The sequence below is a fragment of the Ahaetulla prasina genome, chromosome 3 (assembly GCF_028640845.1).
Source record: "Ahaetulla prasina isolate Xishuangbanna chromosome 3, ASM2864084v1, whole genome shotgun sequence".
NCBI lineage: Eukaryota > Metazoa > Chordata > Lepidosauria > Squamata > Colubridae > Ahaetulla > Ahaetulla prasina.
The window spans coordinates 42,270,177-42,298,148 of NC_080541.1; the positions used below are offsets into that span (position 1 = coordinate 42,270,177).

Genomic DNA, 27,972 nt, shown 5'->3' on the forward strand with positions numbered 1-27,972 from the left:
ATGGAATTGTTGCTTTCTTCAGACCTTCACTTACAACCTCAATTGAATCCAAAATTTCTTTTGCTGAGACAGATGTTAAGTGAATTTGCCTCATTTTATGACCTATCTTGCCACAGTTGTTAAATGAGTCACTGCAACTGTTAAGTTAGTAACACAGTTGTTAAGTGAATCTGGTTTACCCATTGACTTTGCAAAAGGTGATCACATGATCCAGGCACACTGCATCAGTCATAAATATGAGTCAATTGCTAAGCATCTAAATTTTGATCAAGTGACCATGGGATTATGCACGTGTGAAAAAAGTCATAAATCACTTTTTTTCAGTGACATTATAACTTCAAATGGTCACTAAATGAACTGTTGCAAGTCAAGGACTACCTGTAGTTGGATTTTCTGGTATTTCTCTGCAGACATTTATTGAATTTTTGCTTCCCAATTATAGTATTGTATTGTATTGTATTGTATTGTATTGTATTGTATTGTATTGTATTGTATTGTATTGTATTGTATTGTATTGTATTGTATTCTATTCTATTCTATTCTATTCTATTCTTCTCTTTCTAATCCTTCATAACCAGTGAGGAAGGAGGTGAATACTAGAGATTACCAGGGCACCTACTAGGCTTCTGCTTCTTGGACCTATTACAACTGCTGCTAAAGCAACAGCTCAGTTGAGAGTCACAGCTGTCAGGCCCAGCCCAACAATAACATAGAACAATCCAGCTAAAGTTCCGTTTTTTATTTGTTCACTCCAAATGGCCAGAATTTGTGCTGAACTAAACATATGCCAATAGTCGTCCACTTATGACTGGTAACTTAGTGAATGTTCAAAGTTATGACTGACCCATCTCTCAAAAGACCTGGTTCTGAAGTTCTGACAGTTACCTCCGGTCATGTGACCACATTTCATGCACTTGGCAACCGGCCCACATTTATGATTGCAGTGTCCCACAAACACGACTGAAATTTATGATGTTTTTGCCAAAAACGGCATTTATTTCCAGTTTTTAGCCAAAATGCCCCATAGCGAACAATGGTTCAGTTAATGTCTATGGCATTCACTTAACAGCTGTGGATTGACTTAATGACTACCCCGAAAGACCATAAAATCAGTTCAGTCACACGATAGCCCACTTTACGACTGTCATAGCTCACAATCATAATGGATAGATTCCATTACAGTCATAAGTTGAGAACTATTTGTACTACTGTTACCCTAAGGGATATACCCTGGGAGATTCTAGAGAGTGGTTATCCTAATTCTCGTCCTGTCTCCATTCAACTCAGGCTGTGTTGTCTCTTGTCCCACCCCACACTCCTTGGAATGTGCTTCCTCCTTCCTGGGAAACTGCCGCTTCAGTGTAGTCCATTACACCACCTCCCCTTTGTAGAAACAATTCATCACATAGCAAAAGTGGAGGTAGTAGCAACAGCAGTGCCCTCAGTTCACTCATTCCCACAAACTGTTTTTCTACTATGACCCTATTCGGGCTCCACAATTTGATTTGCAAAAATCCAGATGCGACAATAACAAGATTCAAAAAACATTATTCTCCACTTCTATCAGTCAGTCATTTGGATTTTTTCCCCTGAACATATATGTTGGCAAAGCCCGCAGCAATCAGGCTTGTTGCAGGAACTGGGGAAGGAGATAATCTGGTGGACTTCTTTGTCTATAGGCAAAGGGAGATGATTGCCTTCCTGCCTTCCCTATATTTATACCATTGCTAACCAGACCACCATAATCCTCTTTAACAGGATGCTTAATTTTATTCCGTTTTTCATACAAGGATCCTAAAAAGCCTTTTGTGGCTACTGGGGATACTAATATTCATTGGATTGTTTTGGGTCTTCTACTCTCAAAAAAAATATTTCTTGGTCGCCCTATTTTTTGTTTTGTTTAATAGCTTCTTTGCAAGTTAAAGAAAGGTAATTAAAGTAATATTAGTAATATTATTTTATATTTGTTTCTGATAGGCTATTATAGATTAAATGTTTTTAAATCTTCCTTTATTTTTCCAGAGTAATTTGCATTAAATCACATCTTTCAAAATTTAGTTAAATTATAACCTTAGGCACAGTATAAGAAAGTGTTTAAATTAGGAACATGGTTTTAAAAGTTCTACTATCTAAAACAATTTAGCATGTACTTTGCTAATCTTTTTACCTAGAAGGCAGGATATTTTATAATAATTTAAAAAGCACAGCAAATATCATTTTCCACTCACGTTTTTCCATTTTGTCACGTTAAAAATGACAATTTGGTAATAAGTAATGACAGTTTGTGGAAGATTTTACTCAGATGTTTCAGAGACTGCATTTTCCCCTAAAGCCTCAGATTATAAATTCTGTTGGAGGAAGAAAGCACTGGAGAAAAATGAATTTACTGTTTAATACAGATTATTTTTCATAAAAACCATTTATAAAGTTATGTCAGTATTTGTTGCTTACCCATGAAAAGAAGCTTTTACTCCATATATTGCCATTTATTGCTGAATGACAGATGTAAATATTCATATACTGTATGTTCATCATCAGTGTTGAATTATTTAAGTGCCATTGTAATATGGTATTTAAATATTGCTGGTCCAGAACTTCTTTGGGCTGATTCTTTTTAATTCTCTTCTTCCCACAACCCTGACAAAATTAGGATATCATGATTCTCCAAAATTGAAAGGTAAAACATATTTGGTACACCCCAAAATTTACACTACAGGTGCATCATGGCATATGTTTGGTCATTTAGTGACCAATTGAAATAACATTGAAATAACAGTGAAATGCTTTCAGTTCGGACCGGATCACCTGATCCGGTAGCAATGGCGGCAAGTGGGTCGGAGAGGTTTTGGTTACCATCTTTAAAGCGCTCCATGGCATAGGGCTGGGTTATCTACGGGACCGCCTGCTGCCACCGACTGCCTCCCACCGACCCGTACGCTCCCACAGAGAGGGACTCCTTAGGGTGCCATCCGCCAGGCAATGCCGACTGGCGACGCCCAGGGGAAGGGCTTTCTCTGTGGGGGCTCCCACCCTCTGGAATGAGCTCCCCCCAGGACTACGCCAACTTCCTGACCTTCGAACCTTCCACCGCAAGCTTAAGACACATCTATTTATTTGTGCGGGGCTGGCCTAGGGTTTAGTTTTTAAAAATTAGTTTTAAATGGGGTTTTGTGCTATTTTAATTGATATTTTTAAATTTGGCCTAATGTAATAAGTTTTTTAAAATGTTGTTTTAACTTGTATTTATTCTTATGTTTTTTATGTTTTTATAAGGCTGTAAACCACCCTGAGTCTTTTGGGAGATAGGGCGGTATAAAAATTTGAATAATAAATAAATAAATAAATAAATAAAAATAGCAAAAATCCCTGCTTCCCCCATGCCCAGCTGAGCCACATGATCATCAGAGGTGGGGGTTTTTTTACTTTTAAAAGCATTTTTTCTTCGGCCAAAAAAATGCTTTTAAAAGTAAAAAAAGCCTCTGATGATCGCGCGGCTCAGCTGAGATCGTCAGAGCCTTTTAAAAGCATTTTTTCTACAACCTCTCTGACCGAAGAGATTGTAGAAAAAATGCTTTTAAAAGGCTCTGGCGATCTCAGCTGAGTTGCCTGATCGTCAGAGGCTTTTTTTCTTTTAAAGGCAAAAAAAATTGCTTTTAAAAGAAAAGAAAAGCCTCTGACAATCAGGCAACTCACCTGGGATTGGCAGAGCCTTTTAAAAGCATTTTTTACAACCTCTTCAGCAGAAGAGGTTGTAGAAAAAAAGCTTTTAAAAGTAAAAAAAAAAAGGCCACGCCCATCCGGTCACATTATCCCACCACCAAGCCACGGCCACAGAACCAGTAGTAACAAATTTTACATTTCACCACTGCATTGAACTACCTGAAAGCTACTTACGACTGGTTTCAAAGTTTTGATGTTTCCTTTCCGTTACCACATATTGGCTGCTTGGCAGTTGGCCTGCATTTATGGCCATTTGCCGAGCCCTGTGACCACGATTTGCAATGTTTTTGCCCAAAACTTGTGTTTACTTCTGGTTTCTGACAAAATCTGTCTCCTAGCGATTCACTTAACAACCATGATGTTTGCTTGACGACTGCCGTGTTCGCTTAACAACCACCACAAAAGATTTGTAAAATTGGGTCTGGTATATGGTGACCCACTTTACAACTGTCACATTTTAAGGTTGTAATTGTGGAGTTTGATTACAGTCGTAATACAAGGACTTCCTATATGTAATTATTACTTATTTATTGCATTTTTCTCTTCCCTTTCCTCTGAAAAGTTTAAGAAAACTTGAAAAAAAAATCCTCTCCCAAGAAACCCAATAAAAATGGAGGTTCCAACTTCCATGTGTCAGTTTTACAAGAGTGTTTCTTTGGGTTTGGCTATCAAAAGTTTGTTCATTTCTGACTGTAGAAGGTCAGGGAGATGACCTTGAGGGGAAAAGGCAAAAATTATTATCTAAGCAATGAACGTTGAAACATTCCTTAAGTCGTTCTGGGAAAGAGAATAGTATCAGATAATATACAAAACATTAGTGTTATATAGCTTCTAAATTACATACAAGTAAGCCACACTTTGTCTGAACACCTGTGAACTCAGCCACTGTAAAAGCTGGAATCTGTCTCCCAGTTGCTTAAACTAATTTCTTTTTAAGGCTATTTTGCTACTAATTTTCACAATGCTTGAAATTTCATTCACGTTTTCCCAAGCTTATTTTATTTTTAAACTGTTCTGCACCTGTATACTTGAAGCCTACCTGACTCTTCACATCTCCAGGCTTAAAGAAACTCACCGGAGGAATTCCTAGCTCTTGGAATGTCATTGAGGAGGCAGCTGGAAAGGTGGTGGTATTCTGAATCACACTCACCTTGCGTTGGCAACATCCAGGCAGCTTCCACCCCCCCACCCCCGAACGGGCATACTTTAAAAGCAGGGCTTCGTAGGTTAAAAAGAGCCACCTAACTCTGTAGTTAATTAAGGGCAAATGAACGCAGAGCTGAGGCTTCACTTCGGTTAGGAATGAAGGGCCCTATATGAAAGGTCTGAGGACCCGAAGAACGAGGTCAGCCGCTGCTGTCAGAGAGAGGCGGAGCGACGCTGCCCCGGGCTTTTGGCGCGCTTCTCTGCCAGCCGCGCCCGTTCCCGGACCCTGCTGTGAAAGGACGGGCGGCGGCGGTAGAGCATCCCTCGCCCTCGCCTCAGGGAGGGAGACAAGCGCGTGGCCGAGCAGAATTCCGCCCTTCCTGGAAAGAGCAGCGGCCACTTTGCACGGACTCTCGCGGTCCGACTTTCTTTTCCGCCCTCACGGCTCGCCCTGCAGCGCCGAGAGACCGACGCGAGGGCGCCCCCACCCCGGACTGGCGAATTCCGTGCCCTCGAGGCAGGGAGATGGGCATCAAAGCTGCCCCGGGACTCCTGGCTCTGGTGGCGCTTTCGACGCTCGGGCGCCTAGCCGGAGCGGGTTGCGTCGAGGAAAGGCGCTGCTGTCCCGGCCGGGATCCGACGTGCACTGCCACCGGCTGGCGCCTGGACAGAACTTACGGGACCTGCTTCTGTGACGAGGCGTGCGAACAGACCGGCGACTGTTGCCACGACTACACCCAGGCGTGCCCAGGTAGGCTGGAAGAAGGGACGGCATTCAACGGGCGCCTGAAAGCACCTGCCGCCGAGCGAAGTTCCACGCTTTGCCTCCAAAACACTCCTGGCGGTAGCTGGGGGCGGCTTTCAGTGGTCCTAGAAGTAGAAGTTCTCTTCCCCCCACCAATGTCTTTGAGGATAACTAACTTTTGCTTTTGGAATTGGGATAAATAATAAATAATAAACCGCATCTCTTAAACTACAGATAGGTGGCTACTTTTTGGCAACTGTGGGGTGGGTTTACACAACTTTGGAATCTCCACAGCAAAACCACTGTCTTCACAAAATGTAATGCCAATCCGTTATTCCCCAATAGCTTGAATGATAACTTGTGTGTTGTTCTGCTCTAGTCTGTCATGGGAACTCAGCTTTCCCTGCTATTTCCTTTCCCTTCCCACATATTCCCGCTCCCCAAAGGAAGGAAAGTTCTGTAAAGAAAACTTGGTGCAAAACGTAAACCCACCCACTTTTTTTGACTTTTCATGAATATGGAAATCCAAATGAAGAACAAAAATGTAAGGAAAGGACTCAAACAAAATTCAGTGAGTATCTGGAGGGCAGGTTTAAACTTTCAAAATGAAGGAAATGGATTCCATTGCAAATTGAATCAAGTTATTAAAACATATGTAACTACCTATGAATGCAATAACTTTGTTGGATTTGTGATTTTTTTTGAAGGGGGGGAGAAGAGTAACAATACAGATTCTCTATAAAATCCTTGTACAGTTTTAATAGATAACAATGTCACTTCTATATAAGATACAAATGTTTTGTAAATGCAGGGAATTTATTCAAAATTTAAATAAAATGGATACTGGATCTCAGAATAACAAATGTGATCAGTGCTATATGAAATACAACTGCATTCAGAGAATTTCAAAATCATGCTATCCTTTGTAATCCAAAATCATAGAAGATATATTGAAAATTGACTTTCCTACAAATAAATGTGCTCAATCTCAAATCCTTCTCTCTTGCATTTATATAGTTAATAGTTCCACTTCTGTATAAGATATACAATTAAACTGCACAAGGATTTTTAGAGAAACCCTACATATTAATCCAATAAAATCATGTTTTCTTCTTTCCTTCTGTGATTTTCTTACTCTCAGTACAATTACTTGATTTGTGAGTTCCACTATGATAGGGGCCATAATGAACTTCAAAAGACCCACCTGTCTTTTTACCTCTGGCCGTCTCTGTATTTCATGATAGTCGTTTAAAAATAAAAATAGGGAAGATCCAAACACATAGTAAGGATTGCAACTTTAGCTGTAGAATTCAGTCATTGATAATGTAGTATTGAATAGTCAATGTATGCAAGAAATTTTGGTTTCTGCGTTTTTAAAAGTACATTTTAAAACCGAGATCCAGGTTAGAAACAAAAACCCCTTACCCTCTCATTGGAACAGTTTAAAACATAAAGCATGAATTAATTATTTTTGCCCGGCTGGGAACCAGGAACTGATACAGGAATATGCCTGTCAAATGAGAATCCTAGAATCAATTTTTGCAGCTCAAAAGGCAAATTGAAGGGACACTTTTCATTTTGTATTATATTTCTCAATCATGAGTTCCCTTGCACTGTTGGCACAAATCTTTAGGGACTGTCTGCTTTACCAGCATCTTGGACTGGTGTGCTAGCTTTGTTTCTGCTCTAATTGATGCATTGTGAAATAGATTATATGGATTAATCTGTGGAGCATGGAGGAAGGATCCCACGTCAGAGAAGAACAGAATCTGATTGGCAAGTGGCTTCTCTGAATTCATCCATGCATGGTCATGAAATCATTTAGACAGGATGCATTTAATCAGGACTGAATCTTAGCTGGAGATAGACAGAAAGCAAAGGTAGAATTTGGGGCAACGGATTTACCTCTTAATGGTACTATGGGCACATTTGTATGTTACAGTTCCTTGCACAAGGAACTTAACCCTCCTTTTAATCTGTTCTTCTCTTCCCAAAATTATGTTTTGTGCTGTCCAGCTACTTATGTCTGAGAATAAGCAACAGTGGGGAGTATGGAGAAGATTATTGGTAGCTAACTATCATGATTTGGTGACATGGGGTTAAGACTGACATATTTTTTTTGGTTAAAAGACAAAGTTCCAACTTTTGACTTTTGCTCTAATTTTATTTTTTTATCCAATGTATTTTAGCCATGCTCGACAACTATAAATGTCAGTAAACAATAACTTGGCTTTATGCCTGTCTGCCAAACAAATCCTCAAATTGTTTTTCTCTTTCCTCCATGAGCTATTGGCTTAACTGAATGAAAACTGTCTTGTTTTAGCTGAGGTTGGATTTTCAGGAGGCATTTCAAGCAGTTGATGAATTTGTGACATCAGAACCGAAAAATGGGATTTTGGCATGCATATGTTTGGGAAATAGCAAATTTAGGATTAGAGTACAAATATTAACTAGATACATATATTAACACATGCAAATATACATATAGGAACTTTCAATTAGTCTATAAGATGATGTTATATAAACCAGTGGTCACCAACTGATGGTCTGTGGACCACTGGTGGTCCGTGAGAAAATTTTGATGGCCCGCAGAAAAATTATTTGCATTTTTTATCTTGCACTAAATCAGGGGTCCTAAATTAAAACCCTTGGGCTGGATACATGCAATCGTTTGTGTTGCTGCAGAGAGTCTCCCCCTTCAGGGTCTCTTTGTGTGGGTCAGAGGGGGGCAGAAATTCCGACTTGGGGTCTGCTTCAATCTCCTGGTGTGGAGCTTTGGGCGAAGGCTGGAGGGAAGTGCCACTGGTGGCAAAGAGCCGAAGGGCCTTGTTCCAGTGGGACTGCATCATGGCCTGGAACTGGCTGACCATCTCAGCCCGCTGAGCCTCCAGATGCCAGTAGCTGGCCTTGCAGTCCCACAGGTCTTCCCTCTGCTTGGAAAACATATGCTCATAGTCCTCAGTGAGGTGCTTCTGCTGAGCCGCCTTCTTGGTCAGGTCCATTTTGAACTGAGCCAGCTGTTTTGCCAACTCTTTCACGTGGTGGCTGCTTAGCTCCAACAACTTCTTCCTGCTGAGGCCTTAAGGAGCCCAGGTAGGCAAGGGAGGAGTGGCTGGGGGGGTGAGTAGAGGCTGACGAGGCGCCCCTCGATGCGAGTGACATTGAGTTGGCCATGCCCACCCAGCCGGTCATTAGGCAGATCATATTAGTGGTCCGTGGGATTTTAAATTATGAATTTAGTAGTCCCTGAGGTCCGAAAGGTTGGTGACCCCCTGATATAAACTATGCTGAATGTCACTTTAGGCTTAAAAACAATTATTTAATCCTGAGTCCTAAGCACTTTTAGCAATGTTGGAAAGCATTTTCCACTTAAATCCTAATCAGCAGAGATACATGGCCATGCACTATTCAATATGCAGAAAGGATCTCCTTTCTGGCATCTGCTTCCTTCTAAATTTTCTATAAATTGCAAAAGGTTCAAGAGTTTCGTTTGAGAACCTAACAGCAGTACAAGTAACTTGTGCTAGCCCTCACTCTAAATTTGCTAACACCTTTATTTGCTTTGAAACAAGAGAAAATAATGAAGTACTCCTTCTTCCATTTTAGTATCATACCATATAAAAATGAGATGGGTGGCCATATAAATTGAAGGTAAAGGAAATCATTATAGGCCCATCAACCATGCCAATATTTTATTGCTTGGTGTTGTGGTTGCTATCCTATGATTCAAAAGGTGGACTTTGAGATGATCTGAAAAATGTATGTATTGATATAACTACAACTTTTTAGAAACTGCTTATGTATTATAGGCAGCAGGCTGAAAAAAATGGGGTTAGAACATATGAATATGAAACTGTAAAATTATTTTATGGGCAAGAATATTTTAAGTTATGTTTTGGGTATTATTTTGGGAAAGAAAGAAGAGGAAAGTTATTGAAGTAGGGGCCCAGATGGATAGGCAGGTGGAAAATTGGCTTGTAAAGCAACTTTATTTCCACAATAGTTTTTAAAATGGCAGATCAGTGTTAACTTCTGATCTTCTTAATCTATTTCTTCAGGAAAAAGCAGGCTGTGTGACATACTAAATTAAGTTTCGCTAAATGTTTATAGAGAAAAGATCAATCTATGACTTTCGTTGTGACAGTATTTTTATAATTCTTTTGCAGCTGTTTCGTGTGTTGTTGGGGAATGGAATCATTGGAGTGGCTGTGCAGAGCAATGTAAACCCACCTTCCGGATGCGTACACGTAATATACAACAAGAGCCAAAAAATGGTGGGGAGCCTTGTCCTCCGTTGGAAGAAAAAGCTGGCTGCCTGGAATATGCAACTCATGAAGGGAAAGATTGTGGAGATGGTACACATGCTTCCCATTTCTCTCTCTCTCTTACAATTTGCATCCTTATCAAATGGCTTCCAGTATTTTATAAACTTTTTTAATTCATTGTCTCTAATTAGATTGGTTAATTTTGCCATCTCTGCTAATTCAGTTTTAAAATCCACTGTTCTACAGTGCGCATCCCCCTTTCCTTCAATACTTAGCATATACAATCCTCGCAGCGGTCATCATGTAAAGAAATAAGGCCCCCAAATGTTTTTCCGTTGATTTGTCCATAATACCTAGAAGAAAAGCTTCAGGTTTCATTAATATTTGTAATTTAAATATTTTCTGCATTGTCAATATTATATTTATCCAGTATGATTTAGCATACTTTCAAGACCACCACATATTGTTAGAATGTATCTGGATTTGGTTGCATTTCCAACTTGCTGGAAATCCCTTTATACATTTTTGCAGTCTAGTTAGCACCAAATATCAACAGTTCATCATCATATAAAAACTTTCTTTCAAGCTGTAATTCACAGTGAATTTTAAACCTTTGGAGCATACATTCTCCCATTGGTCTAGAATTATATCGTAACCAAAAACTTTCACCCATTTTACCATCTTCAACAAATTCATCTTCCAGATTTATCATAAGTAACGTTTTTTAAACTTTAGCAATCAGGTGGTCATCTCCAGAACATACATTCATGTCCAATTCAAATTTCACTCCTGCAGATACAAAACTTTTTTTATCAAGTTTAAATCTTTCAAAAACTCTATAATAATTAAACTGATCACAAACAAATCCTTCACTTACTAATTGTTCTCTTGTTTTTATCTTCTTCAAATATAGTAAGTCTCGATATGTCATCCATTTGGAATCTAATAGCATCTCTTTTCTGTATAACGCTTCATGGGTGATAGCCAGTCAGTCAATCTTATTTTATATTTCTACCATATAGGCCCAACTGATTGTTTAATAACACGAGTCTGAAAACCAGGTTTAACTTTTTTACCTTATTGTACCAAAATAAGCATGTCACCCAAATCCTAAATCAGAACTTTCAAGGTCTAATAAACCTTGAAAATAAACTCTAATGAGTTTGAATTATCCAGTCTTTTAACCATACCAAACAACAGGCATCATAATATAATATGTGGTCTACTAAACCCAGAACTCTTTTTTTAATATCCTGTAGGAGCTTATAGTTAACTCGTAGTTTTTTGTTTTGCCACTTCCACATCCCTGTATTGAGAAGATAAGACTTTGATATTGAATATGCTGAATTCTGTTCTTTAAAAAAGGCAGGATCTCCTACCTTCACACACATCCCATTGATTGAAACTCCTGACTCTAATTTCTCCTTCAAATGAACTGATAATCCTAGAAGTTCATATATTTTTGCTACACAAAAATATGTTTATTTGGATAGTTTTTGTTAATGAATAAATACTTATTTGCTTAATTAGGTTCTCTAAACTAGGATTATCTAGTTTTAGGACTTGTGTAGAGAACTGATTATATTTTAGATCATGTTTATGCAGAAATATTGAAAATTCAAATGGGTTCACAGAGTTTTAAGCACCACTATATACCAAAGGATGGAGCAAGCAGTTTTAACTTTGTCCAGTTTTATATTATTTTATACAGCTTGTACTGTCAGTAAGTTAAATACCAACACCAGCTTTACAATTTTATTTTCATAATAATTGTGTTCTTCCTAGTTCCTGCATTCATAACTACTTCTGAATATAGTAAAGAGAGAAAAAAGATAGCTGTACATCCAAGGTGGTCTTCAGAAACAGAAGATTCTAGGTAATTACGGCTAAAACCTTTACCAGCTTCTCTGGAGATAAATTTCTTTGAATTCTGCTGAATTTGTCTCCGAGTCAAAACATACATATACAATCTTGACATTTAATATACATACGGATATTTCAGATTAGAAGAAGGTAATTTTGTATAACGATCCATACTAGATGGATTAAAACAATTTCTGTACTAAAAGTATAATTCTGAAAAGTCTTATGTTTTTTTATTTATTTATTTACATTTATACCCCGCCCTTCTCCGAAGACTCAGGGCGGCTTACACTATGTTAAGCAATAGTCTTCATCCTATTTGTATATTATATACAAAGTCAACTTATTGCCCCCAACAATCTGGGTCCTCATTTTACCTACCTTATAAAGGATGGAAGGCTGAGTCAACCTTGGGCCTGGTGGGACTTGAACCTGCAATAATTGCAGGCAGCTGTTGTTGTTAATGTTGCCATTGCTTTTCTTCTTCACACATAATTTTCTTCAGTTCGTTTGGTGTTAACTGCATTATTTGTTGAAAAATAGGGTTTGGTAGCACTGGTTATAATAAAGTGAAATAAAGCAGTATTTTTACAAAGCATGAACAATTATTAATTTTTTTCTACAAAAGGCCATTATAATGTTTATGCAATTTAAAATAAGGTAAGGAATGTGATACAAGGGACGTGGTGGCTTAGTGGATAAGACGCTGAGCTTGTTGATTGAAAAGTCAGCAGTTCAGCGATTCAAATCCCTAGGGCTGTATAACAGGGTGAGCTCCCGTTACTTGTCCCAGGTTCTGCCAACCTAGCAGTTCGAAAGCACGTAAAAAATGCAAGTAGAAAAATAGGGACCACCTTTGGTGGGAAGGTAACAGTGTTCCATGAGTCATGCTGGCCACATGACCACGGAGACATCTTCCGACAGTGCTGGCTCTTTGGCTTTGAAACAGAGATGAGCACCGCCCCCTAGAGTCGGGAACGACTAGCACATATGTGCGAGGGGAACCTTTACCTTTAAGGAATGATACATTTTATATGTAAGCTTTAAACACTTTTTAAAAAAATCTTGACTTTTTAAAAACCCACGTATGGGAATTGTAGTTCCCAACGCTAGTAATACAAGCCCAATGAGCTTATCCCTAGTAGAGTCACTGGCTTCCTCACTCTCTTTCATGTATTATAGAGAAGGGCAAACTGTGGCTGTCTAGCGAAGTACGGTCTTTATTATTTGCAAGTGGTGTTTGAAATTAGACAATATCATTCTATTAGTAAAGGTAATCTGTGGCATCCTGATAGTCTGCTGCTTAGTAGAGAAAGCAAAAAGAAAACAAAAAAGATATCAAGACAAATGTGTTTTATTAAGAAAATGGTTGGCCTCACTATTGGCAGATGTGACTCAACAAAGAGAAAGTTGCTCACTCTGATATTTGCAGGATTGTGGCATAAGGAGTTTAATCTCCCCCAATTTTTTTAGTAGTCTTAATTACACATCAGAGTCTGAGCCATAGCTGCTACTGATTACTTTTAACTTTCGGGAAACTACTTTGTCTGGCTAACGACTTCAGAGATTATATATGCTATAATTACCTTTCAGATTTATTCTTGCATTATTAACAAACACTTCCTCCCGAAAGGAGTTACTGTGTGGAATTTAAAACAGAATCATTGTCTCCTTACTGCTCTATGGAAACTCGCCCGCATGCTCGATGGATGCAGTACCTTCGAGCAGGCTATACAGTATGTGTAATCTGCCAGGAGCCAGCAATGCACAGAGATAGCTATCGTTGTCCTGGAGATGGAACTGATACTGATGGGTAAGTAACTAAATTTCTTATCTGAATCTATATTAATAATATAGCATCTATATATTGTTTCATTTATGAATTTGCAGCAAAAATTCTCAAACCAACACATGACATATGTTAGGTTTATATACATTTTTTCTTTCAAAAAATCAATTTTGTCTTCTCAATTTCCACCCCTGTGAATTTCAATGGTTAGTTAGTACCAGGGGTGAGATTCAGAAATTTTAGCAGCCAGTTCTGTGCCCGGTTGCTGGGTGGGCATGGCCTACTTGGCCTCCTGCACCACTGGGGAGGGGGTGTTTTCGCCCTCCCCAGACTCCGGAGGCTTTTCTCAAGCCTCTGGGAGGGTGAAAATGGCCTCTCCGGGCTCTGGAGGCCGGAAACAGGCCTGTTTTTGGACTTCTGAAGAGCCTCTGTGCCATGCAATTACCTGGCATCCAAAATGGGCTGCGTGGAGACTCCTGGTAGGGGCAGGGTGGGCGGGGTCAGCCAGTCCTTGCAACTACCGATTTGGCGAACCAGATTAAAATTAACACTCGATTCGCCCAAACCAGCTGAATCCCACCCCTGCTTAGTACTTTGTTCAAAGATTGCTTTGAAGCCTTTATGTCTTTGCTTAGATTTCTCAACTAGAATAAGCAGCAAGTAGATACATTCAGACTTCATGTAGCCTATTTCCCCAATTTAGACAAGATATTGAGGCCAAAATATCTTTGAAACTATTTTCTTATGGTAAAGGCTTTGACAGAACCTTACCCAGTTGACAGAGTCGCATTAGTAAATTATCCCAGTTCTAGAGATAAAGCAAGCTATCACAAGGATCTACGTGCATGGATATGGTTTGTGCTAGATAATATACGGGAGAAAATATAAGAATCTGGTCATACAGGTAGCCCTCAACTTGCAACTATTGTTTAGTGACCATTCAAACTTACAACAGCACTGAAAAGTGACAGGGCTGGTTTTCACACTTATGACCACTGCAGCATCCCCATGATCATCTCATCAAAATTCAGGCTTTTGGCAACTGGCAATGCATCTATGGCAGTTGCAGTATCCAAGTGGCCTGTGATCACCATATGTAACCTTCCCAGCCAGCTTCCAAGAAAGTCAATCACTTAATAATTGCATGACTCACTAAACAACTGGAGTGATTCACTTAACAACTGTGGCAAAAATGTTCATAAAATGGGGCAAAAGTCACTTAAAACTACCTTCCTTAGCAACAAAAAATTGGGGCTCAGTTATGGTCATAAATTGAGAACTTCCTGCACATGTGAGATTCACATTGTAATTTTTAAACAGAAGTATAGAAAATAATTGGCTGTGCTTTTTTCATGAAAATCCAAGAATTGCATACCACCAAATTACAATTGGAAATGATCTATTTTCCATAACTTGGCTACATAGAGAACTTAGACTTTGCAGCTTCCAGTATCTCAGCCTTAATTATTTTCTTGGCCTTATTGTTCCATCACTTCATTTTACTTTTATCTTCATAATTGTATTAAGACAATTTAGTAACCATATTTTAATTACCATGGGACATAGCTTATACAAAATATAGTTTGGAATTAATTCCAGGTGAATTTTTTCTGTATTTTCATTGTTAGAGAATAGCAATAGCACTTACTTATATACCGCTTCAGAATGTTTTACAGCCCTCTAAGCGGATTACAGTCAGCCTATTGCCCCCAACAATCTGGGTCCTCATTTTACTGGCCTTGGAAGGATGAAAAGCGGAGTCAACCTTGAGCCTAGTGGGATTTGAATTGCCAAATTGCAGACAGCCAGCAGCCAGCAGAAGTAGCCTGCAGTACTGCACTCTAACCACTGAGTCACCAAGGCTCATGGAGCTCATGGAACTCCTCACAATGGAGTTCTCTGCAAATTTAGGAAGTACTCTGGTTCAGTAAAACCATAGAACGGTCAGCCTTCCCAGGTAGATTAGACAAAAAACATAACCAGAGTTTATTCTACTTTATTGTAAGACTACATTAATAGCATTTTGCAAGTCTGAAAGTACAAATCACCAATTTTTACAGGCTGATAACAAGACAGGATTCTTTCTGAGTTTTTTTTCTTTCTTTCTCTTATACAGCTATGGGCTGTTTCTCCATTTTTACCTCTTCATTCCTTAGGCAGCACTTTTCCACCCATCTCCCAAGGTTGTTCCCACATACCATCACAAATATAGTTAGATTAAACATATCCATTAGAAGAGTTCTGCTAATATTGGAATGGGCAGGGAGACCATTCTTCCTTCCACCTGCATTTCTTCAAAAGCTGCAAAACTGGAAGATCATTTAAAGAAGCATGATAAATATCTATAATTTCTGTGAATATTTTGTCTAAAATTCAGCAGAGATATTTAAAAATTTGTGGGAAAATAAATACAACATCTCTGTGAAGTAGCCACATTTATTTTCAGGCTTCTAAGGAAGTGGGAAAGGAGACATGACTTAAATGAGTCACATGAAAGATGACATTGTCTTTTTGTTTTGTTAAAGCATCATTTTTATCATGATCACATGGAGATCTGCTTTAAAGGGCTGCCATACCCTTGCCTTTTGAAGTATCTCTTCAGAACCATTTCAAAATGACAAATAGGTGTACTATGATCCTCTTTCCAAGACCATCTGTTAGATACCAGAATCCTGAATGAGAAAGAATCTTTTATGTTCAAGAAATGTCACTGTTTGCATCCCATTGTATTTGTTACGTGTTTGCAACTGTTTCAGTCAAGAAAATGCTATTTGCTCTTATGTGGATAGTGAAAATTACTTCCATGTCCTTGTTTGCTTCCATGTTTGCTATCTATGAGAATAATCAAGGGAGGTCATTATTTGCACCATTCCTCACAATAGGATATTAACATTCTATGGAGGAATATCTATACCATTAAGACAATATATTTCCATTCCATTTTAGGAATGCAATTCTCCATTGGCAAGCAGTTGGAAACCCATCCTGCTATGGAACTTGGAAGAAAATTCAGCAAGTGGAAGAATGTTCATGTCCTCTTGTACATAGTTTTATTTTTACATAGCAGAGTGAATATATACTTGAATATATTTACCTGAAGTATGAAATCTAGCACTGGACCTATGTAAATATTTTAGGCATTAAATAAATGAGAAATCAATTTTTCACATTAGTCTTTTGTATGAATGAATAAGGTTAAATGAACTATATAAAGTTAGTCTTCCCTGAATTCAGTACTAATAATTATTGTAAAATGCCATTAAAATAGATAAACTGGATAATCATTTACATAAATCAACTTTAATATGCAATTTGTTCTTTTGAAGTGTGTTTTATTTATAATTGAAAATAAATATTTGAAGTGGAAGTTATTGAGATTAAACCAGAAGTATATTTAGTAACATCAGTTCCTTTTTTGGAGAGGGGGCGGCAGGAGTCCCTTTAAATCTGTTTAAAATTAAGATTATGGATGATTAAAGCATGATTTCTTTGTTAAAGTATTTCTTGCACTGAAAAATTTAAGTCTCCCTGTCCCCTTTGCACAGAACAATGAAGATGTCCTTACTAAACAGATCCAACATGAATCTTAAACTTGTCTGCTTAAGACTCTACTTATGTCTTAACTTTGCAGTATTTGTATGATCCTGCAAGATATTAGCCTGAATTTCTTCCAAGCTCTCCAGAATGAAAGGTTAAATCAATCTGAAGTTGCTTGTCTTAAGCAGCTTTATTCAGATGATAACTAGGTACTAGACTTTCAATTTAACATCTTATCACCTCTAAATTTTCAAAAATCAACGAAGACACCAAAAACTATTTTTAGGAACTGTAATTGCATAAAATGGTCCCTGTTTATTCATTTAAGATATGATCTCATCATCAAAATATAAAGCAATAGGCTGAGTATCTGAGGAAAAAACTATTTAGGCCAAGCCTAACTTGACTAAAGTTCTCCATCTGTCTTTTAACATAACATTGGTTCTATTGTTAAAGTCATAATTCTGAAGAATTTTCATCCAGTTTCCAACTCCAAACTTCTGTACACCATTTTTTAATTTCTGGTCTTCTTCCCACTTCCATGGCTATAGAAAATTAAAATAAAGTATTATAACATGTATCTTTTCAAGCAGTTTAATTATTAGTCTAATTAGCAATTGCTAAAAGAACATTCTAGTTCTATTAACTCTCATTCTTGAAAGCACAATTAAAGCCTTTAGCATTTGCATTTTACAAGAAATCAGCATTTTAAGAACTATTTCTTCTATTTTCATTATAAAGAATGAAACGCTTTCTGAAAACAAATGATTATTTCAGGTATTAGAATTACAGGGAAATAGAAATTACTTTTATTACTTCTAAACACAAACATACACACACATTCATAAAACAGCCATTTACATATTATAGCAATATTGTTTTCTTAAGCTACAGCAATTTCTTGATTTCTGTATGTATCAGAAGTCTTATCTCCAATATCTATGTAGTGATTGCCATGTTTTTTAAAAATTACAATTTGAGTTGCAAATCTGTTACACTGTATCAAAATACAGACTCCATTATAGAGATTATTTGAAACAGAACAATAAGAAGCAGAAGTCTACAAAGATCACTGCTTATATGCATTTAGATTTGCATTATAAATGGAAACATTAACACTTTTCTGAACAGAGTTCTCTTGCATATGTATTAGCAAGTTCAATTTCCTTGGAATATCATATCATTAACACCAAAGAACTTGGGACAGTTGAAATAGAAAGCTGATAAAAGCTAGAGACAACCAGTTTCCAAAATCTGAGGGGCCAAAACTACTGAGAAATATTTGTATTTTGTGGGTCTGAATATATGAGAATTATATAACAGCAGAAATTATTTGCTTTTCCTTTTGCTAATCAGCTGTAATAGAAGTGCCAAATGAGACAAGGCACCTTGGTTTCTTCACTGATAATTGAAGAACCGACAATCTTTTGGGCAACATGCAAAGATCAGTTTCAATATCACGTTGTAGATCATTTGTGGGGTGACTTTAGATATGTTGGATTTTAATTCCAATAAGCCAAGCCAGTAGTGTTCAGACATATTTAGCTGCATATTATACAAATTGAATTTCCAGACAATTGGAACAATTGGGGAAGGTTGCCTTCTACCACTGTATTTTCTGACCTTTTTTAAATTTTACCATTTTAGGTTTTATTTTTATGTCCTACTTGTATGTTAGCCTATTTTTGTTTACTGCAAACCTCCCCCAAAATTTGTATTATTAAGAAATACTTGCATGTAAAGAAGTAAATAAATATGTAAATATGAACACTACTGCACTTCTTCCTATTACATTAGGTTTGACCATTCTGCATGGCCATGCTGGATTGGAAATAACAAAGTACTTTTATCTTGTCAGATCTTGTATGTATCAGACCATACTTAGAAAATATTTTAGAAAAATGTTGTTTCTTTGGTTAATCTCACTAATATTATTTTATATTAATACATTATTTTGTTTATACCTTTTTCTTCTGACAAGCTGGCAGAAACTCATCTTGTAGAGCATCTGTAGTATTTTGCAGATTTTTTTTACCTGGTTCAGAAAAATAATACAAACACCTCTTTTGAATCTTGAAGTACTGTGCATTTTTAATGACTACCTACCATATTTTTTGTGTATGACACACTTTCCCTCCCCTCAAAAATGGTTGGAAATGTCTGTGCATCTTATAGAGCAAATGTTACCAAAGCCCACCCACCACCCACCACCCTTCAGCCTCTGCCTCTGCCTCCCAGCAATTTGCCTCCTTGCAGCAAATAATAATAATAATAATTATTATTATTATTTAATTTCTATACCGCCCTTCTCCCGAAGGACTCAGGGCAGTTTCCAGCCAGGTAAAAACACAATAAAACATACAATATACAATCAATATACAGTTAAAAAACCCATTAAAAAACCTATTCAATTTGGCCCATAAATTAAAATACACACTAAATCCCTAAAAACCATAAAACCCCCATTAAAATTACTAACCATTTTATGCCAGCCCTACGCGGAAGAATAAATACGTCTTCAGGTCCGGAGGTCAGGAAGCTGTCGAAGTCCTGGGGGAAGCTCATTCCAGAGGGTAGGTGCCCCCACAGAGAAGGCTCTCCCCCTGGGGGTCGCCAGCCGACATTGTCTGGCTGACGGCACCCTGAGGAGGCCCTCCCTATGGGAGCGCACAGATCGATGGGAGGCAAACGGTAGCAGCAGGCGTTCCCGTAAATAACCCGGTCCTAAGCCATGGAGCGCTTTAAAGGTGGTAACCAACAAACAGCAAACAGCCTGATCAGCTTCAGCACAGCCTGACCTAGCATGAGCAGCTGATTGGTAGTTGGATCCGCCTCCCAGAATTCAGTCAGCTATTCCAGGCTGTAGGGATTGCCACCGCCCATTGCCACTGCTGCCTCTCGCCGCCTCCATGCGCCCCATTTTTGGCCTCCGCACATCCCATTTTCTGCCCGTTCCAAGCGGTGACAGCAATCCCTGCTGCCTGGAATGGGCTGAAAATGGGGCACACAGAGGCAGCAATAGGTGGCAGCAGCAATGGGAAGCAATGGGCGGTGGTAATCCCCGCAGCCTGGAACAGCTGATAGGTAGTATTCCAGGAGGCCAATCCAACCGTCAATCAGCTGCTTGTGTTAAATCAAGCTGTGCTGAAGCTGACCAGGTTGTTTGCTATTTGCTTGTAAGGAGGCAAATTGTTGGGAGGCAGAGGCATATTTTTTTTTGTTTTCCTCCCCAAAAGCTAAGTGCGTCTTATAGTCCAAAGCGTCATAGTACGAGAAATATGGTAATTAAAGTACACTTAATTAGAGGATTAGCAGCAGGATTGCAACATATACAGCAAATAGAATAATTTCTAATAATTTCTGCCGGGATAGCTCAGGCAATAGAGAAGCCTGTTATTAAAAACACAGAGCCTGCAATTACTGCAGGTTCGAGCCCGGCCCAAGGTTGACTCAGCCTTCCACCCTTTATAAGGTAGGTAAAATGAGGACCCAGATTGTTGGGGGGGCAATAAGTTGACTTTGTAAAAAAATATACAAATAGAATGAGACTATTGCCTTATACATTGTAAGCCGCCCTGTGTCTTCGGAGAAGGGCGGGGTATAAATGTAAACAAAAAAAAAAAGTGAATCAATAAAAAATAAAAGAGAGCCTATTAAAGAGAGAAAAGAGAGCCTATTAAAGAATGTTCTCAATAAAGATGTCTTGTATTAGATTTAAGAATCAAAGGTATATGGAGATTAGGCCAAATAAACCTGAACTTAGTCAACATAAATGGAAATATATCAAGCACAAAGCCTGCCAGGTACCATTGATACCTTGGTCTACATTTTGCTTTCAATGAGAGACTATTTTTTTAAGTGAAAGGCAGGACTCTGAAGCATGGATTGTGGAGAAGGAAATCTGATTCCCCTCATATTTCCAATATATCCATCCTGTTCAGATATACTGAAATTACGTGGTACTTACATGGATGAGTTTTTCGTTTTATATTTTTGGGCTTGGGAGAAATCAGTATCTTCCTTGGTTCCCAAAATGACTGACCAGGTAAGGAACAGGAATGTTTATGTAATCTATAAGAGAATGAAAGAAAGGAGATATGATAGAAAACATCTATATGGATGGTGAAACTTTTCTCCCCTTGCGTTATACCATTCTTTGTTAATTTCCACTATCCACCTACTTTTCTAAAATATAATACATTTTTTAAAAATTAACTAGGAAAAGAGTCATTTATTTACCAGAATATGTTAAAGATGAAAAGAAAACTCTGTAACCCCCAAGATAACTACTCATGTTGATATAAAACTAGCGAATTCCAGGAAAAGTCATACTTTAACAGGGTGTTTGGTGTGTTTTTCAAATGATTTTCTTTGTTTGTTTCAACTGTACTGTCGCATTGTATGGGTACCATTATGTTTTCCAAACTTTTTGTTTTCACCTTGTTTGTAGCTTCCTGTAAAACAGCAACATTTACTTAAGAAATACTACTTTTCATAATAAAAGTGTAAAATGAAGACAGCAATATAATTAACAGCTAGAGTTGTGTAATGCTTCAGTTCAGAAGAGGTGTTCTCATCCCAGGAGGATGTAATGAATCAGAGACAAGTCCTGTGTTCCTGCTACTACCTCAATAAGCTCTTGTAAATCATATCCAGAGCAAGGCAAAGCCTAATAACTATAGATTCAGACCAATAGTCAAGATGAATCAGCCATCACATACTTCAACAGCATGGTATTTATTCAAGTTGGAAATAATTAGATTCTCTCATTCCATTACTCCCCCTTCCAAAAATAATAACCACTTTAATGAGGTTTTTTTATGTAGGGAGGAATTTATAACTTCCTGGATCTAGCTACAACTGCTTACCAGATATGAAGAGCAAGGGGTAAGCAAAAATAGTTGGCTACATTCAGTCAACATATCAGGTGGGAACTGAAAGTAATGCAAAGAAAGACTCAAAGGATAAGTATCTGGATGTATCTATTGATTGAATCGCTAGAATTGTAGAGTTGTTGTGAAACAAATTCTGCCCTGCAGGCATCTCTAAAGTCCAGGCAGTCCAGAGACACAAGTAATCCTTTAAATAATTCCATCCTAGCTATGAATTGTTGCAATGTTACGCATTTAGTCTATTGCACCTATTATTCTGTTGTTATTTAAAATTCGGTAGTTTGTATAATATTACAGTTTTAACAATTAGAACATTTCCAATACTTTCCAATATTTTGATGAGTAAGACATTCAGTCACTTATAAATATACAAATTAACAGTTATATAATTGAATTAGTATACATTACTTTTATTCTATTTTACTATGGTTTTCAACATACCTTCATTAAAAAATTGTTGGTTTCTTTTTTCAAGAAAATACTGATATACATTTTAATTCTTTCAGTCAGAAGATTAAAATTGAAAAATCGAAGAAATGGATGATATGGATCTTTTTGTTTAGATACTGCAGAAAGCTTCATTCTTAAAGGCTACAGGAAAAAGTCAGAATGCAATAAATATTACATACTGTGCTTGTAATCCTGCCAATGGTATATATTTTAAAAGAAGCAAAACATTAGTTTTGCCTCCAGAAACCAAAATGTAGGAAATTAAATCTATATTATTCCATTATAAATAATATAATACAATATAAGTGATAAGTACATGCAAATTATCTTTCCTAATAATAACAAATTCACTTTTGCTAGATTTTGTAGAAGCTTTTAGTATTTCCTTATAATTTTCACACAACTGTCCACAGATAAGATTATACAACAACAGTAATAGCTTCTCTAGTTCAGGGTTCTCAATTCTCTTTAGTCAAACTCCTGGGCAACCAAAGCAATGCATCAAATGCCAAACACCCTCCTCTAATCTTCCTTTACATTCCTCCATTCCATAGTATTCTTTTTTAAATACCCACATCTCAGTTAAACATCCCATCCTATATATATCATGATCTGTATTTTTTGTTTTTCTTTCTGCCTCTAAATTTATTTCCTCCAACTAGTTTTCCAACCCAGCAATAAATATAAGGTGTCACTTTCCAAGATTTTATAGCAGTGAAGGAATCTTAGTCGCAGTAAATTATACAACTAAATATAATGATCTGAAAAAATATCTTATGCCAATGTCACCAGTATGAATTTTCCCCCTTTTTATTTTATTAAAAATATTTATATGGCTGCCCAACTCACACATGATTCCAGGTGTTTACAAGATTAAAAATCCACAATCTAAATTCCTTAAACTTTAATAGAAATGGGTGAAGTTTAGATGGCAAGAAAATAATATTTGAAATTATTACAGAGAAATTGAATAGGCAAGGAGGCATTAAATTGGATCAAAAACCTTAATTTGGTAAGGTATGACTACTGAAAATTCCTGGAGGTTTTAATGTCTGTTTTAATATTAATATAATAAAGGACAACTTTACTTTTGACACTTTTCATAGTTGGATTTCAAAAGACTGCTTGGTGTACTGTAACTATAGTCAGTAAAGCCGACATTTTAGGTTTTTTACTATTAGACATTTTGATAAGTTTATTGAAAATAGCTGCATTCAATGTGCCAGAAATGTAATGCATCTATTTTACTGTCCGAAATGTAAAAGATAAAACACTGAAAATATTGCAGAATTAAAATATCTTTAATTACTGATTTCAGTAATGCATCCTGAAGGTCACAAAACCAGCTTGTGGGCACAGGTTGCTCACCCAAAGTTTAATTCCTTCATAGATTGTAAATTAATAATGACTAGAAGAGAGTAAATCCTGAAAGTTGTTTTATCAGCTTAGTAAATCTGCACATTGATCATTTAAGAATATCACATGCATTTTTATTTTGTAAGGCTTCAGGAACAATTGTCTAATTTAATTCGCTATTGAACATACTACCTCATCGGAGGAAGATTCTGGAAAAAGTCTTTCTATCACTTTTGCAGCCTCCTGAAAATATCCTTTTTCCATATATATGGCGACTGCCTACAAAGAAACAACTTTTAAGTAATGACTTCCACTCTTTATAACAATTTGGAACAAGAAAACTTATGCAATTTAATGTTATGATCAACTCTACTTTTCCCTGTAGCAACTCATCTTGATGTATGGTGCCAAAGAGCATTTACTCTGTTCTTCCCCTTCAGCACAATGGAGGCATCCATCATCCAAATAAATGTTTCACTAATTCCATTAACTGGTACGGAGGACAGGAAAATCTCCTCCACTGCTACTACTAAGAACTCTTACAGACAGAATCATTTGTTGGGGACAGCTTCATCTTTTCCCTGCCTGATTTTCAGTGTGGATACAGAAGTTTCCACATGTAAAATGAATCAAGCAATACTGACAATGAATGGGAAAAAAGAATCATGTTTGGCTTCTGGAATGGGCCAGACAATGAGAGCTGCTACTCCTGCATGTCCAGTTGCCTTAGTGTAATAACTCGAACTGATCTTGGAAGTATCTTATTCAACTTTCATTTCCCATATTTCCTTTGTGCTATTCTCTCCTATGCTTTTTAGCTATCCAACACGACTAATCCAAGTATACAACTCTGCTCTTCTTTTCCACAACTGGCTAGAGCATCTGCAGTAATCTTTTTGTTCATTTATACTGACACAGGCTATAAATGGTCATGAGATTTCATGCTGTTGCCAATTAACTGTAAACTCATGTAAATGTTTAAACTCCTAAGTGAATTTTAAAGATGCAACAACGGATTTGATGAAAGCAAAGAATTATCTTTTGTATTTTGTGAATGGTACAGTTTTCATGGATATTATTGTGGGGCTAGCCTACACACAGTGATTGTTTGAAGTAGTTTCTAACATAGGAAAAAAATCTTAAAATATTAAACATTGTCTGCCCTATCTCAATTTATGGCATGAACATTTTGATCTGACCCATGAGAAATCACAAACAAATTTCTAGATTTTCTTGCATAGCATTCTGAATCAAAATGAATATATTTATCTACAAACAAACCTGAATCTGAATTAAATACTTGATATCTTTCTGCAATTTATCTTGTTTGCTTTGTGTTTTTAGGAATGAAATCCAAACCGACAAAGCATTTTCCAGTGGTGAAAGTCTTTGGTCATCTCCAAAATCAGAATCTTAAGAGAAATGAGAAGAAGTAAAAATAGCAGCATAGTATTTTAAAAATTAAAAAATTAAACTTCCATATAGAAAAGATATCAATCATTATATTAGAAGTCATTTCTTCCTTTGATTTTTAGTTCACAGAAGAAAGCTTGCTAAATTGAGATCAACTATTCAACTGACGTAGTTAGGGTGATGATTGAACAATCTTAGGAAATCTCTGGTTTGAAAGGTTATCCTCAGGTCCTTTTTAATACATTATACAGAGCCTGGTCAAATACCAAGCCAAAGTGTGGATATAATTTAGAGAGGGAGCAAATCAAATAACAGAGAATAAAGATCTTTTAAATTTTATTTTGCTACTCATTGTTAACGGTATTTGAAAAATTACAATAAACTATCTAGGATTGTTGGGGGCAATAAGTTGACTTTGTATATAATATACAAATAGGATGAAGACTATTGCTTAACATACTGTAAGCCACCCTGAGTCTTCGGAGAAGGGTGGGGTATAAATGTAAATAAATAAAATAAAAATAAAATAGGATCTTCAGCTCAGAACAGTAATTCTAAATAAGATATGGGCTTATGCCTGATTAAAGACAACATGAACTTATATTAAATGCATTATTTTACAAGATTAGTCCTACAACTCTCTATATTATTTTTCTTTGAGCTAGGAATTCCAGGACCATAGCAGTCTATTCAAGCAATCAAGATAAAATAATTTTTGTAACTTTTATTGAAAATGGAGGAACTTAGCAACAGCAATCACTGTATCAAAATCATACCATATTGTGCTCACAGACTGTAATTCCTTAAGACACAGAGAACTATGATATACAATCGCATCACAAACTAATGCCTAGTTTCTAGCTAAAAACATATGTAGCCTAGCTTTTTCATCTTTTGCCCCTATGTTATCTTCCATTCTGACATCAAATGCACACTTCTTTGACTAGGATTTATGAGTGCACAGTATTTGTGGAGTTTATATAAAGTTACTGGTTAAGTAGTAAGTTGGCAAGATATCCTCAGTATTAGCCTATCAAGGTTAAGGACAACTTGTTTACAAACACTAAAATATGCTGCTGGCTTGAAGCTGCCACTAGTACAGAGCCAGATAATTGCCATTGCTGAGCATAAGAACACAAAGCCATATTTCAGAAAACATGTGGTTTGTTGAACATATTTTTCTATAAATAAGCATATAGTTAGCATTTGATTGCCAACATCTAATTAAGAATTCTCGCCAAAACCAAAACATTAAAATGCTTTACCAAATATTTTTCCTTCCGCAATATATGTCAACAGCTGACACAGGCACACAGTTTCCCTTTGATGAGTTTCTATTTTGTGCAACCCTTTAATAACAGCTGAAAAAAGAAAGCAGACATATCAGTTATGATTTTGTTCTTACAGTGCCACTGTGTGGTTATCAGTAACCTTGTCTATAATACTAAATAGAATTTACTCCCAAATAATTGTATTTAGGATTGGAACATTTCAGAGCAGTTTATGCTGAATACTTTATACTTATAGCGAGTTAGTAAACAATTAACCCATCTATCCCCCAGTGTGACAATTTGAAATACTGGTAGTTATTTTGGTACCTTGGACACTACTGCTTTGTACTATAAATCACTAATGAACATCAATGAAGATAGAAAATAGAACTCTTCAAATATTTGTCATTCTGTAATGTTCTGTAATGCTCTGCAAGTCCCAGGGACTGCAAGGTGATCAAACTGGTCAGTCTCAGAGATCAAGCCTGACTGCTCTTTAGAAGACCAGATCCTGAAGATGAAATTCAAAATACTTTGGCCACCTAATGAAAAGGAAGGACTCACTGGAGAAGAGCCTAATGCTGGGAAAGATTGAGGGCAAAAGAACAAGGTGGGGGATGACAGAGAACAAGGTGGCTGGATGGAGTCACTGAAGCAGTCTGAGTGAGCTTAAATGGACTCGAGGATGGTAGAGGACAGGAAGGCCTGGAGGAACATTGTCCATGGGGTCGCGATGGGTTGGACACAACTTCGCAACTAACAACAACAAATGTTATGTTAACAAACACCTCAGAAATTACAAATATGCAACAGAAATTACTGAAATTGTGACCAAAACATGGATTTCTCCCTTGTAATTGAAAGGTACCTGGGGAAAAGGGTTTATGGATCGTTGACAGCTGCCTAAGGCCATTGTATGAGATAGGCAGCCACATATACAAAGTTGCTCCGTGAAACATTTCTTTCAAAAGGCAGCACATATATAACTAAATAAAGCAAAGAAGTGTAAAAAGCGTCACTATGAGAGAAAAGAAACGCAGCCGTTGAACGTCTGGCTGGCAGAACCACTGCCCTAGTTGCAGAGAAAGACGAAGAGGGAGGAAACAAGCAGCTTCTATAGACTGCTGAGCCATATATTATGGGCTTGGGGCACCGGCACCAGCAAAGGGGGCTGCCCGGGGCCACAATTCCAGCCTCCCACATCCCGCCAAACAGCCAAATTACTCAGGGCCAGGTCTCTGCTCCTCTCGAAGTCGCTCCGGTTCCCCTCGCAAAAATGGCGGCACAGGCAGCGGCAGGCAAAATCCAGCATCCATCCAGCGGCTATCGACTCCACTTCAGCGAAGAGGTCCGAAGAACTCCCCTCTGTGGTGCTACAATCCACACAGTCCGCCTTCGCCGTCGACTGTGGCATGGAAGTGGCATAGCTCGCGAGAGTTAAATCAGTGTTCGGCTCCATTTTCAAATCTCGCACCCCGCTTTTCCCAAACCCCGCCCTTTATGACAACGGTCCTGCAGCGAAAGG

General features: G+C 37.5%; 2 protein-coding genes across 3 annotated transcripts; one reads left to right on the top strand and one right to left on the bottom strand.

The window, feature by feature from the left end:
- The first annotated feature begins 5,146 nt into the window (after window positions 1-5,146).
- SBSPON (somatomedin B and thrombospondin type 1 domain containing) lies at window positions 5,147-16,839 on the top strand. The gene is made up of 5 exons (XM_058177100.1): window positions 5,147-5,617; window positions 9,778-9,966; window positions 11,662-11,752; window positions 13,373-13,552; window positions 16,475-16,839. Exons 1-5 carry the CDS (start codon window positions 5,392-5,394, stop codon window positions 16,590-16,592), a joined length of 804 nt encoding a protein of 267 aa, XP_058033083.1. The 5' UTR covers window positions 5,147-5,391; the 3' UTR covers window positions 16,593-16,839.
- Window positions 15,509-27,944, bottom strand: TERF1 (telomeric repeat binding factor 1). Of its 2 annotated transcripts, XM_058177098.1 has the most exons (9): window positions 27,672-27,944; window positions 26,442-26,537; window positions 25,045-25,175; window positions 23,956-24,042; window positions 22,399-22,548; window positions 21,398-21,519; window positions 21,033-21,136; window positions 19,030-19,100; window positions 15,509-17,610 (listed from the first exon to the last, which is right to left on the bottom strand). In XM_058177098.1, the coding sequence occupies exons 1-9, from the start codon at window positions 27,904-27,906 to the stop codon at window positions 17,452-17,454; spliced, it is 1,155 nt and encodes a 384-aa protein (XP_058033081.1). In that variant the 5' UTR covers window positions 27,907-27,944; the 3' UTR covers window positions 15,509-17,451. The 2 variants fall into 2 exon arrangements, with proteins under 2 accessions (XP_058033081.1, XP_058033082.1); XM_058177099.1 differs by lacking the exon at window positions 23,956-24,042.
- Window positions 27,945-27,972: the final 28 nt, after the last annotated feature.

Excerpts from the sequence above, each read along its gene's own strand:
- TERF1 (XM_058177098.1), bottom strand. The coding sequence starts at position 27,906 with ATGGAGCCGAACACTGATTTAACTCTCGCGAGCTATGCCACTTCCATG. Across the intron at positions 26,538-27,671 it reads GAGCAGAGACCTGGCCCTGA|CTGTTATTAAAGGGTTGCAC; the intron begins GTAATTTGGCTG and ends TTCTTTTTTCAG. Across the intron at positions 25,176-26,441 it reads TGCGGAAGGAAAAATATTTG|ATTCTGATTTTGGAGATGAC; the intron begins GTAAAGCATTTT and ends ATTTCTCTTAAG.
- SBSPON (XM_058177100.1), top strand. The coding sequence starts at position 5,392 with ATGGGCATCAAAGCTGCCCCGGGACTCCTGGCTCTGGTGGCGCTTTCG. Across the intron at positions 11,753-13,372 it reads TCAGAAACAGAAGATTCTAG|GAGTTACTGTGTGGAATTTA; the intron begins GTAATTACGGCT and ends TCCTCCCGAAAG. Across the intron at positions 13,553-16,474 it reads GATGGAACTGATACTGATGG|GAATGCAATTCTCCATTGGC; the intron begins GTAAGTAACTAA and ends ATTCCATTTTAG.